The 11,927-nt window shown below is 45.0% G+C and overlaps 1 protein-coding gene across 1 annotated transcript; it reads left to right on the top strand.

Moving 5' to 3' along the window:
* Nucleotides 1-931: 931 nt before the first annotated feature.
* Nucleotides 932-11,470, top strand: LOC136572023 (inducible metalloproteinase inhibitor protein-like). The gene is made up of 4 exons (XM_066572643.1): nt 932-953; nt 4,745-4,823; nt 5,816-5,863; nt 10,717-11,470. Exons 2-4 carry the CDS (start codon nt 4,784-4,786, stop codon nt 11,106-11,108), a joined length of 480 nt encoding a protein of 159 aa, XP_066428740.1. The 5' UTR covers nt 932-953; nt 4,745-4,783; the 3' UTR covers nt 11,109-11,470.
* Nucleotides 11,471-11,927: the final 457 nt, after the last annotated feature.

Raw genomic sequence — 11,927 nt, forward strand, 5'->3', positions numbered from 1 at the left:
AATGGAGGCAATAGCAAACCTCTGTTTTAACTGAGAAAATACCTCCTCAGACTCAGGAGTCCATTTTTTGGGATCAGCAACCTTGACGGGTCATGGCAGACAACGGTGCAGTCAAGGAGGAAAAATGTGGTATAAACTGGCAGTAATAGTTTGCAAAGAGCACAGAACAGATCATTCACAAAATTCCTGGTGTCCCTCCCCTGCAGTCTCCTCTTCAATTTTCTTGCCCTGCTGTTACCAACTGAGCTGAGGTGTCTGCCTTCCTATGTTCTCCCTCTCTGGCTCCATTACTCACGTTGCCACGCCACAGTCGGTCAAAGCGCTTGTGGGAACATATCACAAACCGGCTCCACTCATAGCAGGAGCTTCAGGAGGACCTGCGACTGTGGTGAGGAGGGCCTTTGGGCCACCCCGTGGGGTGGGTCACAATTGTGACCCCTTTGACCCCTATAGCTATGTCACTGGATATCACACTGTCACACAGTATGCAGGGCAGGGAAACAGCCAGCTCATTAAAAATGTTAGTGTGGTGAAGGAGGGCTATGAAAAAGTGCAACCGCTGTGACCCCTATAGCTATGCCACTGACCATGCCCAATATATGATGCTAGGGTCTTCTTATGTGACAGAGAGCTCAGTCAGTGTTACTGCTAGCTCAGGATCCCCCATAGCCATACTATGAGCAACATATCCTGGTTCAACTAGTTCAATCACAGAACCTATTCAGTATTCAAAATATTGCGTGGAAAGAACAGGTGATGTCATCATAACTAGATCCTCCAATATGGCGTAAAGAACTTGATGTGCTGAACAAGATGACAAACTAATCATATTTGCATATTTAATCCTTAGAGGTAATAACTAAATATGCAAATATCCAACCAGAAAAGGCTGCTATAAATATAGGGCCAGCAGCTGAGAATCACACACAACTGTTCCAGAACCCGACTGGCAGGTAAAGCTATCCTGTTATACTATTCTTCTTCACTGGCTTCAGTGTGTGCAGATGGAGCAGATAAGTTTGTAATTTGGTAACACTTCTGGTGACTGCATTGCTTTATCTGTAATTTTTCCAGATGACTTCAGACTATTTCATTATCTTATTTCAGTCATCTTAATATCGCCCCAAAATTTAAAGGGGTTTTAAATCATTTATTTTATATAGTTTTGAGCTCCACATGCCCAAAACTATGTAAAAGAAATATACTCATTGCGGCGTCAGACCGCCATTTAGGCAGCTCAGCGCTGAGGCATCTGACAGGTGACGTCATCCCGCCAGCTCCGAGGCAGGTTTACAAGACATCACTTGTGCTGTTCCTGCAGGCTTTCTATTGGCTGCAGCCATCACATGGGTAAACAAGCCACATGACAGCTGCAGCCAATGCAAACAGAGGACTGAAGTGGTGGCCAATAGCCACAGGGAAGCAGCGCACAGAGGGAGGTGAGTATTTTTTTTTTTGTTTGTTTTACTCACACCTCATCCCCCCAATGCCATCAATGTTAAAAATGACAGAAGACTCCTTTAAAGGGGATGTGTCATCAGAACATGACCTATTATGCAAATCAAGTTTCTGTGTTAAACATCTTTTTAAGACTTTTTGGTGATTTTTATTTTCTTTTTAAACTTTCAGCCACAGTCTATATATTTTTTATTTCTGTTGACATAGCTGTATGAGGACTTGTATGTGTCGTGGTGAACTTTAGTTTTTATTGAGTACAATTTTTGGGTAAATGTAATGTTTTTTTATTTTTTTAGAGAGGAGGGCAGACAGAAAAAAACTATCAATTGTGCCATTTTTTTTAAAGTGTTAGGGCTTATTCAATATTCACACGAGCATATATCGACTGGTGTTTTTACCGCCAGCTGATATACGCTACCATGTGATACATTGTATTCCAATGCATCATATCACACAGGCGTATTCCACCGGCGTAAAAGCGCCAGGCCAGGCGCTTGTACGCCGGGAAGGAAGCCATCTTCCTGGCTGGACTACGGAAGCTGCCATTAGCACCTATGGGAGCCTATGACAGCAGCCATAGGAGTTAATACCCCTTGCTGCTGTTTGCAATGGGAGGTGGCGGGATGGGGTGAAGCTAACTTCCACCCCTCACATTGCTGGCTGCTGACAAAGGGTGGGAGGTTAGCCCCACCCTGGTCCCACCCACTCTTATTGCAAACAGTAGGAGGAGAAGAAAGAGGAGGTGAGCCAACTGGGGGAAGGTAAAAGGGAGGGAAGGGTGAGACTGCTTAGCTGAGCAAAGCTGTCTACACCCGCCAAACGGCATATATGCTTAGATTGTGCATCACATGGTATCATATATCGGCTGGATGTGAAAACACCAGCCGATATACGCTTATGTGAATAAGCCCTTGATCATACAGCATAAAGGTGGATTCACACGAACGTATATCGGCTCGGTTTTCACGCCGAGACGATATACGTCATTGTCATCTGCAGGGGGGGAGGATGGAAGAGCCAGGAGCGGGAACTGAGCTCCCGCCCCCTCTTTGCCTCCTCTCCACCCCATCTCCATCCCTCTGCACTATTTGCAATGAAAGGAGATGGGGCGAGGGAGGGGCTAAGTGATGAGAATTGGACACGCCCCTGTCCTGCCTCTCCCCATTGCAAATAGTGCAGAGGGGCGGAGAGGAGGCAGAGAGGGGGCGGGAGCTCCCCCCCCCCCTGCAGAGAGAGACGACGTATATCGGCTGGGCGTGAAAACCGAGACGATATACGTTCATCTGAATCCAGCCTAAATGACATCATAAAATCTTTCTTTGGGTCGATACGATTACAACAATACCAAAAATATGATTTTTTTTATGTTTTTGCACAATAAAAACACTTTTTTTTGGAAATTAATATTATTTTTATAATGATTAAAGATGAGCGAACACCAAAATGTTCGGGTTCACGTTATTCGAAACGAACTTCCCGCGATGTTCGGGTGTTCGTTTCGAATAACGAACCCCATTGAAGTCAATGGGCGACCGGAACATTTTTGTATTTCGCCGATGCTCGCTAAGGTTTTCATGTGTGAAAATCTTGGCAATTCAAGAAAATGATGGGAACGACACAGCAAGTTCTCCTCTGCCACAGCTGTAACAGCTGTGGCAGAGAAGAACGATGTTAGCCCATTGAATTCAATGGAGCCGTCAATACAGCCGACTCCACTGAATGCAATGGGCTGCCGGCGATCGCGGGATGAATTGTCGGAAAGGGGTTAAATATATAAGCCCTTTCCTGCAATTCATCCAGAAATGTGTAAAAATAAAAAATATATATATACTCACCTGGTGCCGACAGACGGAGTTCAGCGCGGCAGGCTGCAGTTCTCCTGAACTGCTCTGAACAGCTGTGAATAGTATTCAGCAGCCGGGGATTTAAAATCCCCGCCTGCTGAATAAGATGCCTCTGAATGGTCACAGCCTGACCAATCAGAGGCCAGCCCTCACTCACACCCATTCATGAATTCATGAATGGGTGAGTGAGGGCTGCCTCTGATTGGTCAGGCTGTGACCATTCAGAGGCATCTTATTCAGCAGGCGGGGATTTTAAATCCCCGGCTGCTGAATACTACTCACAGCTGTTCAGAGCAGTTCAGGAGAACTGCAGCCTGCCGCGCTGAACTCCGTCTGTCGGCACCAGGTGAGTATATATATATTTTTTATTTTTACACATTTCTGGATGAATTGCAGGAAAGGGCTTATATATTTAACCCCTTTCCGACAATTCATCCCGCGATCGCCGGCAGCCCATTGCATTCAGTGGAGTCGGCTGTATTGCCGGTTCCATTGAATTCAATGGGCAAACATCGTTCTTCTCTGTCACAGCTGTTACAGCTGTGGCAGAGAAGAAGGATTTGTCTTCTATATGTTCTCAATGGGGTTGGCGCTGCTGCCGCCGGCCCCATTGAGCGCATATAGAAAAGATTTCTCAGGGAAGAAAGTTAAAGTAACCCGAACATCGTGTGGTGTTCGTTACGAATAACGAACATACCGAACACCCTAATATTCGCCCGAGCATCAAGCTCGGACGAGTACGTTCGCTCATCTCTAATAATGATACATTCAAAGTTTTATTACTTTTTAGTTTTCCATGAATGAAGCTCTGTGACGGCTTGATTTTTGTGTGCTTTTAAGGGACACACGGCTTTATTGATCAGTTTTATTGGGGTGGCAAAATTAACAAAATAAGCATTTTGCCTCTGTGTTTTATGGGTTTTGTTTATGGTTTTTGCTATGCAGGATAAATAGTGTGTTCAAATTATTGTACAGTCATTATGGACACGATGATACTAAATATATGGGATTTAAAAAAAAAAAAAGTTTAATAGGAATAGAGGAAAATGCACAAAAATGTTTTTTTTGTTCAATTAAGTTCTTTTGGTCTTATGCTATATTTATATTTTTTTTACACTTTTTATCTCCCTGAAGGGGACTTGAACCATAGCAGATAGGATCATTAAGATAATATATTGCAGGACTCAATGCTTTATTGCTTACAATAGGGACTAAACACTGTTATGCAGCTCAGGATAGATGGCCGCCCCGATAGTCATATATAGGCAACAGAATATAAAAATCTACAATCAGAAAATAAAAGCAGATTAGAAAAATGGAAAATATTTGGTTTTAATGAATACAAAACTTTTCTGGTGATACAGTCCCTTTAAAACTCAGCTCTGCTACATCGACTTCTGTTGAAATGTTGCTTATGTTTTTTGTATTTTGTTATTTGCTAGTCAACCGTGACCAACTCAGCTGTCCTATCCGGAGACATCATGGGCTTCTTAAGATGGAACGTACTTTTCTTGGTGGCAGGTAAGTGAACCCTGTGCAGCTCTTGCTTGTTTTATTGTTTCAGATTCTAGAGCTTGTCCTGGAGTTTCCTTGGGCGTTTTTTGCCTGTTTTTGCAGATTGGGTGCAGGAAGGTGTTCTCCGCCTTCCACTAACTGTTTAGATGTGCAGTCAGTTTTGATTGCAGCATCTAAGCAGTTAACTCTGACTGCAGCAGTTACTGGTGGCTGGCAGCTGTCAAAAACAGCTGATAGCCACCAGGTTTGAGCGGACTTGGCTCCTGAGCCCACTCCATACACTCTCCATGACTGCATGATACATATTTACAGGTAGGGTTTAAAGGAGTTATCTACCTATTTTCCAAAAAAAAACAACACTTTTTGTCCATGGGCTGTGCCTGATACAGCAGCTCATCCCCATGGATGTGATTGTGGCTGGGATGTAATGCCGTACATAGCCCATGGACAATAGCAGCCCTGGTTTGAGAAAAGAAATTTGGGAAAAAAACGCAGACCTCCATTTTCAATCTTGCACATCCCCTTTAAGGAACACACTTTAAAGTGACCCTCTGGTCCTGTGATGAAATGTTGTCCTGGAACAGGAGGACAGGGGTTATATCGCCTGGTACCCTCTTTTATTCCTGTTCAGTTTACCCAATATACACAGTGCATTGGTAGTCTAAGACACTACACACTGCTCTGATTGGCTAGTGCTGCTCATGTGAGGAGCACTGGCCAATCAGAAAGCAGCATGCAGTGGTCATCTTAGATCACCAAAGTAGGGCCCAGGAGCTGTATGGGAATAAAGGAGGACACCATGTAATATAAATAAACCATCCTCACTTTTTTGTCCCTGGAAGCGGAGGGTTTGGTTTTTTAGGTGTTTTCAGAGATTAAACAGATCCATTGTTATCTTCAGGTTTTCCATAGAAAAGTGACATTTCTGATCATGAAAATGTTTTTGCAAAATAAATGACTGTTTCTAGTAATGTGATCTCTCCCTCCTTCTCCTTCAGTCCTGCAGCAGCAGATTGACAGATCCAGTCAACAATTGACTCCACCAAGTATGTATAATTGTCTAATGGTTCCCCTCCATCTAGTGCTGACTAAATACCGGGGCATCAGTGCCTACGGGCACTAAAGAGGCCGATTGTACTCTGCCACCTGTGCGGTCATACAGCACTGATCAGCTGTCTGAATGGGGCGCCACTGAAGGCTTATGTCCACTATGAATACTCACTGTATGGCAGTTTTATTAAGCATGGTACACTATGGTCACTAGATTATGGCATGTATGGAGCTGTTGTTTGGTGACTGTATAGCGATATTAGTTATAATAATATCATTAAAGGGGTTATTTGAGAAAAACAAAAAAAATATGAGCTTGGGCAGGTGAGAAAATGAAAAAGAGCACATACTCTTTTTGGCCCAGTTGACCAGCTTCCACAGCCCCAAGTTACTGTATGCATAGAGTTGTTATTCGGTCACTGCATGGCGGTATTATTTATACATTGTACAGTATGGTAAGTAGACTACGGCATTTATAAAGCTGTTATTCGGTCACCTAGAGAAGGTTCTATGGGGAGTTTGGTGACCGACTGAGCATAAAAAAATAGTCATTTGTTGGCAGAGCACAACCCCATATGTGAACAGAGGCCGGTGTGTGGAGGAATGTACATATAATCCTACAGTCACTGATATATTTTCTTGGTTCTTGTTCATCGTCTTGTTGATTTTGGCTTTTGTGAGGTGGTGCTAGATGGGGATTTGGTCTAGCTGGGTTTGGCTTGGGGTCCTTAGGCACAGCATAGCTTTGTGATGGGAGGAGTTTGAACTGCTTCTTTGTAGGTGGGCCTGGAATGATAGCGCCCTCTTCTGGATTGTAAGGCACAAAGGTAGTCTGCCCAGCTCAGCAATCCAGCATAAAAAAGCATCCCTTTCCCAGAAATATGCACATAGCCACAACAAAAAACAAGATGGCAGATGTAAATTACTTAAAGGGGTTGTCCCGCGGCAGCAAGTGGGTCTATACACTTCTGTATGGCCATATTAATGCACTTTGTAATGTACATTGTGCATTAATTATGAGCCATACAGAAGTTATAAGAAGTTTTTCACTTACCTGCTCCGTTGCTGGCGTCCTCGTTTCCATGGAGCCGACTAATTTTCGCTGTCTAATGGCCAAATTAGCCGCGCTTGCGCAGTCCGGGTCTTCTTCTTTTCTGAATGGGGCTCCGTGTAGCTCCGTGTAGCTCCGCCCCGTCACGTGCCGATTCCAGCCAATCAGGAGGCTGGAATCGGCAATGGACCGCACAGAAGCCCTGCGGTCCACCGAGGGAGAGGATCCCGGCGGCCATCTTCAGCAGGTAAGCAAGAAGTCACCGGAGCGCGGGGATTCAGGTAAGCACTCTCCGGTGTTCTTTTTTAACCCCTGCATCGGGGTTGTCTCGCGCCGAACGGGGGGCGGGGGGGGGGGGGGTTGAAAAAAAAAAAAACCCGTTTCGGCACGGGACAACCCCTTTAATTCATTACTCAGAGTCCTGTATATGTGCTGTTCTAAAAAAAGTCTATGGGATTCTGAATAGAGTCATATTTTCAGCCAGCGCAAACTGTACAGGTGTGCACCGTGGGAACCAGGAAGCGGGTTAGTATGAGAAATACCTTATGCGGCTTCCTGTTACCTGCCCAAACAGTAGGGTTGCCTGGCCGGTAATTCACCGGCCTGGCCAGTATTTTTTCCACCAGGCCGGTGCCGGTATTTTTTCTTTTACTGGCCCTATTACAGGCCGGTATTTTGGTCAGGCTGCCGTGGCCCCCACGGGGATGAACAACCCATCTGCCACATTTGGCAGATGTTTTCTTCATCCCCGTGGGGAATAAAGAATTCCCTACCGCAGCTGTCACAGATGACAGCTGCAGTAGAGGATCCAGCTGCCGGTACCCCTTAATTGTTTTTCAGGAAAGGGCTTTAAATATAAGCCCTTCCCTGAAAAACAACCCAAACTGGTGTAAAAAATAAAAAAAATCATACTCCCCTTTCTTCAGCTGCTGGGGCTCAGCCGCGTCCTGTCTCCGCTGTCCCGGGCTCTGCACTGAAGTTCTTTCAGCAGGCGGGGAATTAAAATCTCTCCAGCTGAAAAAGCTACTACTGATTGGCTGAGGCGCTCAGCCAATCACAGGCAGCTCTCGCCTGTCATTCATGTGGCAGATGCATTCTTCAACCCCGTGGGCGACACCATTACTACAGAGGTCACTGTGGGATGTCACGATTACTACAGGGGGGAACCTGTGGGAGGTCACTATTAATGCTGGGGCCGCTGGGGAATGTCACTATTACTACAGGGGTCACTGTGAGATGTCACTATTAATGTTGGGGCCACTCTGGGGGATGTGACACGCGCCTGCATGTAGATTGTATGCGATGCGAGCGTCTGCAGACTGCAGCGTGTTCTCGCGAGTAGATGACGATTAGTATGAATCACACTAAACGTCATCTACTCATGAGAACATGCTGGCCTGGATGCTGCACATGCGCACAACCACTGGACGAGATCCAGGGGACATAGAAGTGGAAAATGCTGTGAAAAGCCACGACCGCAAGACAGGCCCCTTTTTACCATGGCCGGTATTTTTTCGTGATAAAGGTGGCAACCCTACCGAACACCAACATATATTTGTTTTTGGTGCGTTAGACAGGTGACAGATTAAAGTACCTTTAGATGGCGCGATTATCTCTGGAAACAGCAAATTTGGGCAAACGTCACCCCGCATACAAGCAGCCCCCGGCAGGGCACTGAGCAAGAACATTGCTCACTTCTCAGAGTTGCTTGGTTTTTAGCAGGGCTAAAAACAAGCGTTTATTGGCTTTTGGACACAAGAGTCGTCATTCTTTGAGCAATGGCCCGTTGGCAGTGAATGCAAGGGGAGGGGGGCCAAAGTGACCTCCGACTCGCTGCTCCTCACCTCACAGAATGACTCTCGGTTCTCTGTAAAAGCAAGAGTAATAACAGAAAGTGGCCGTATACTTACTGATATAAGTGGGCAGGTAAAAACATTATGTGGCATGCCAGCATGGGGATGGTAATAGCGGTGGCTCTACTATTCTCCACAGAACGACAGCGGCCGACAGAATAAACTGGCTTAAGACTTTAAATGATATGCTACTCTTGATAGAGTAGGGGATGATGGTAACAAATCAATCAGTTCATGAGGCCAGCCTTTCACGGCTCCCCCCCCCCCCATCAACCCCCAACCCGCTGGGGCAAAAATAAAATAAAATGTATAAAATAAAAGTTGGGGGATACTCCTTCCCCTGGAAGATGGTCCCAGTGTGGTAGTGCAGAGGTTGCTGTGGGAAGAAGGGATTCCAGGAGGCAGGAATGGGCGGGAAACTAAAACAACAGTTTATTTCTTTTGAGAGCCGTCTTCAATATAGTCATACATTTCCTGAGGTAGATGACTTTATATATGAGTACAGGAACCACATCTGTGCTCTAATTCTGTTTCTTGTCTTTTGTTAGTACTCGCACTTCTGCCTTCTTGCTGCACTAAGCTCTTTCTTTCCTTCTCTACTCTTTATGTCCTCTCCTCACACTCCCCTCTCTCACTCATCCCATATGCCAGCGTACGCACACTTAAAATTACTCTGACTGGAATTCCTCCGCCAATCACAGACGTGTTGCAGGGTGGTGAAATACCCAATCAAAAAAATGCCCCTGACAGCCAATCAGAGAGAGGCTGCAGGTTGTCTGGTAGAATAAAGGATCAGTAATAAATAAACATTTACTTTTAAAGGTACATATACACTTTAAATATGATTAGACACATGTATATATTTTGTAGTGCCCAACTCTGGGACACTGCAACCACATCCCTCAACATGCAGACGGCCAAACTGCTATATAGAGGAGCAATCGCACATTTGCAAGGTACTGATGGACAACCACTCATACACCTTACTTATATTGAGGGGGTGGCTTTTCTTGCGTAAAAAAGCATATATAGGGTAGCAGGCCATATGGTACATGTAGTGCACCATGCAGGCTTACAACCTATTAATGATGCCATGCTTTAATCCAGTGGGCTGCCCTGCACCCCATAGGTGAACCATAGTGGCTTCCTAGGCTTCCCCCGTGTTCAAAGCCACACTGCGTGCTACTGATAAATATCGCTAAATACAAGGTATTGGTTAATATTTTTGCCAAAATACACAAGCTCACAACCCGCGTCAAGGGTCCTCGTTACCTTGGGAGTCCCTACACTAACATCAATAAATGCAGGTTATAAGTCATGATCGGGTACAAACATTTGCCTGCACGTTCATTTGCCCAATTCATGTAAATATGTCCCTAATCAGCCAGCGAACTACCAAAAGCTAATTTGTCAGTTGCTTTGATCTTTTATGTGGGCATAAAAAAATAGTCATTTGTTGGCAGAGCACAGCCCCATATGTGAACAGAGACCTGTGTGTGGAGGAATGTATATATAATCCTACAGTCGCTGACATATTCTTCTTTGCTCTTGTTCATCATCTTGTTGATTTTGGCTTTTGTGAAGTGGTGCTAGGTGGGGATTTGGTCTGGCTGGGTTTGGCTGGGGGTCCTTAGGCATAGCATAACTTTGTGATGGGAGGAGTTTGGACTGCTACTTTGTAGATGGACCTGGAATGATAGCCCTCTCTTCTGGAATGTAAGGCTCAAAGGTAGTCCGCCAAGCTCAGCTCTCCAGGCATTGCTGGGATTTTTTCTGTGACCTGCTGCTCAAGTATCACCATGTTAGAAGCTCTTCCAGGTGGCCATCTCTGTATATGGTGTTTTACATTGTAATACTGTACCCTGTATGGAGGGCACAGAAGATACGGCACACAGTGTGATCCAATATAAGGCTCCGTAACTAAATTGTGTCTCTATTTCCACAGATCTTAATTGTCCTTCGAACAGTTCCGCTGCGTGGGTTACAGACTGTGACTTAACGTGTGCGACTGTAGATTACACACAAAATTGTGACTCAAATATGAAACCCGGGTGCCGGTGTAACAAAGGACTCTACGCTCAGACCGGAACATCTGGGGAATCTGTAAACTGTGTCGAACCTGAATATTGCGAAGCCAAATGTGGTCCCAATAAGTACTTTGACCCTCAGGCAAATGGCTGCCAACCAACGTGTGAATGGCCAGATCTCCCTCTAACGTGTAAAGCCCCCCCAAGACCAGGATGTGTCTGTAACGAGGGATATATCCTTTCTCAAACGTATAACTACGCATGTATAAAACTGAGTAAATGTAATCACCCTAAAACTAAGTCATACTAGATGAGGGGTCCCTCATTTAAGACTCTCACCTACTATCAGGAGTGAAGAGCGGCTATAAAAGGTGGTTCTCTCTTTGGAGGACTCAGTACGACTATTGTCCTCAGACATCCCATTGATTTCTAGATAACTGTGTAATGCTTCATTCCCCCTGTGGTGGTGCTGTTGCGTGAACTGAAAACCCATTGTAACATTAAGTTCAGCTAATAGTTGCTGGTACCAGCAATGACCCCCCCCCCCCCCTCCCCCCGCCCCAAAGAACAAGCCTAGTCTATGGATACTGCAGCTTTAAGTAAAGAGAAGATCTAACATTACTTTGTGGTTCTGTAATTACTGGATGTCCAATAAAGATGTGTAAACCCTCATACTGACTGTGTGGATGGATTTATTTATGATACAGATAGCTGCATAAGCAGAAATAGTAATAATTAAAAAAAAACGGCAACATGAAAAACAAAAGTGCATTTCTAATAACTTGATTTCTATGATTTATTGGAACCGTTGTTACCTGCCATCCTAAGGGAAGAACACAGAGGAAGCCATCATGTCTTAAAAAGAGTTATATGGTTACAAAATCAGAGCTAAATGAGTGAGAACTAGAGATGAGCGAGCATACTCGTCCGAGCTTGATGCTCGTTCGAGTATTAGGGTGCTCGAGATGCTCGTTACTCGAGACGAGCACCACGCGGTACTCGTCTCGATTAAACGAGCACTGACCATTGAATTCAATGGAGCCGGCAATACAGCTGGCTCCATTGAAAGCAATGGGCTGCTGGCGATCTCAGGATGAATTTTCGGGAAGGTCTTAAAAATATAAGCCCT

The sequence above is a fragment of the Eleutherodactylus coqui genome, chromosome 6 (assembly GCF_035609145.1).
Source record: "Eleutherodactylus coqui strain aEleCoq1 chromosome 6, aEleCoq1.hap1, whole genome shotgun sequence".
Taxonomy (NCBI): domain Eukaryota; kingdom Metazoa; phylum Chordata; class Amphibia; order Anura; family Eleutherodactylidae; genus Eleutherodactylus; species Eleutherodactylus coqui.

Excerpts from the sequence above, each read along its gene's own strand:
- LOC136572023 (XM_066572643.1), top strand. The coding sequence starts at position 4,784 with ATGGGCTTCTTAAGATGGAACGTACTTTTCTTGGTGGCAG. Across the intron at positions 4,824-5,815 it reads CGTACTTTTCTTGGTGGCAG|TCCTGCAGCAGCAGATTGAC; the intron begins GTAAGTGAACCC and ends CTTCTCCTTCAG. Across the intron at positions 5,864-10,716 it reads TCAACAATTGACTCCACCAA|ATCTTAATTGTCCTTCGAAC; the intron begins GTATGTATAATT and ends CTATTTCCACAG.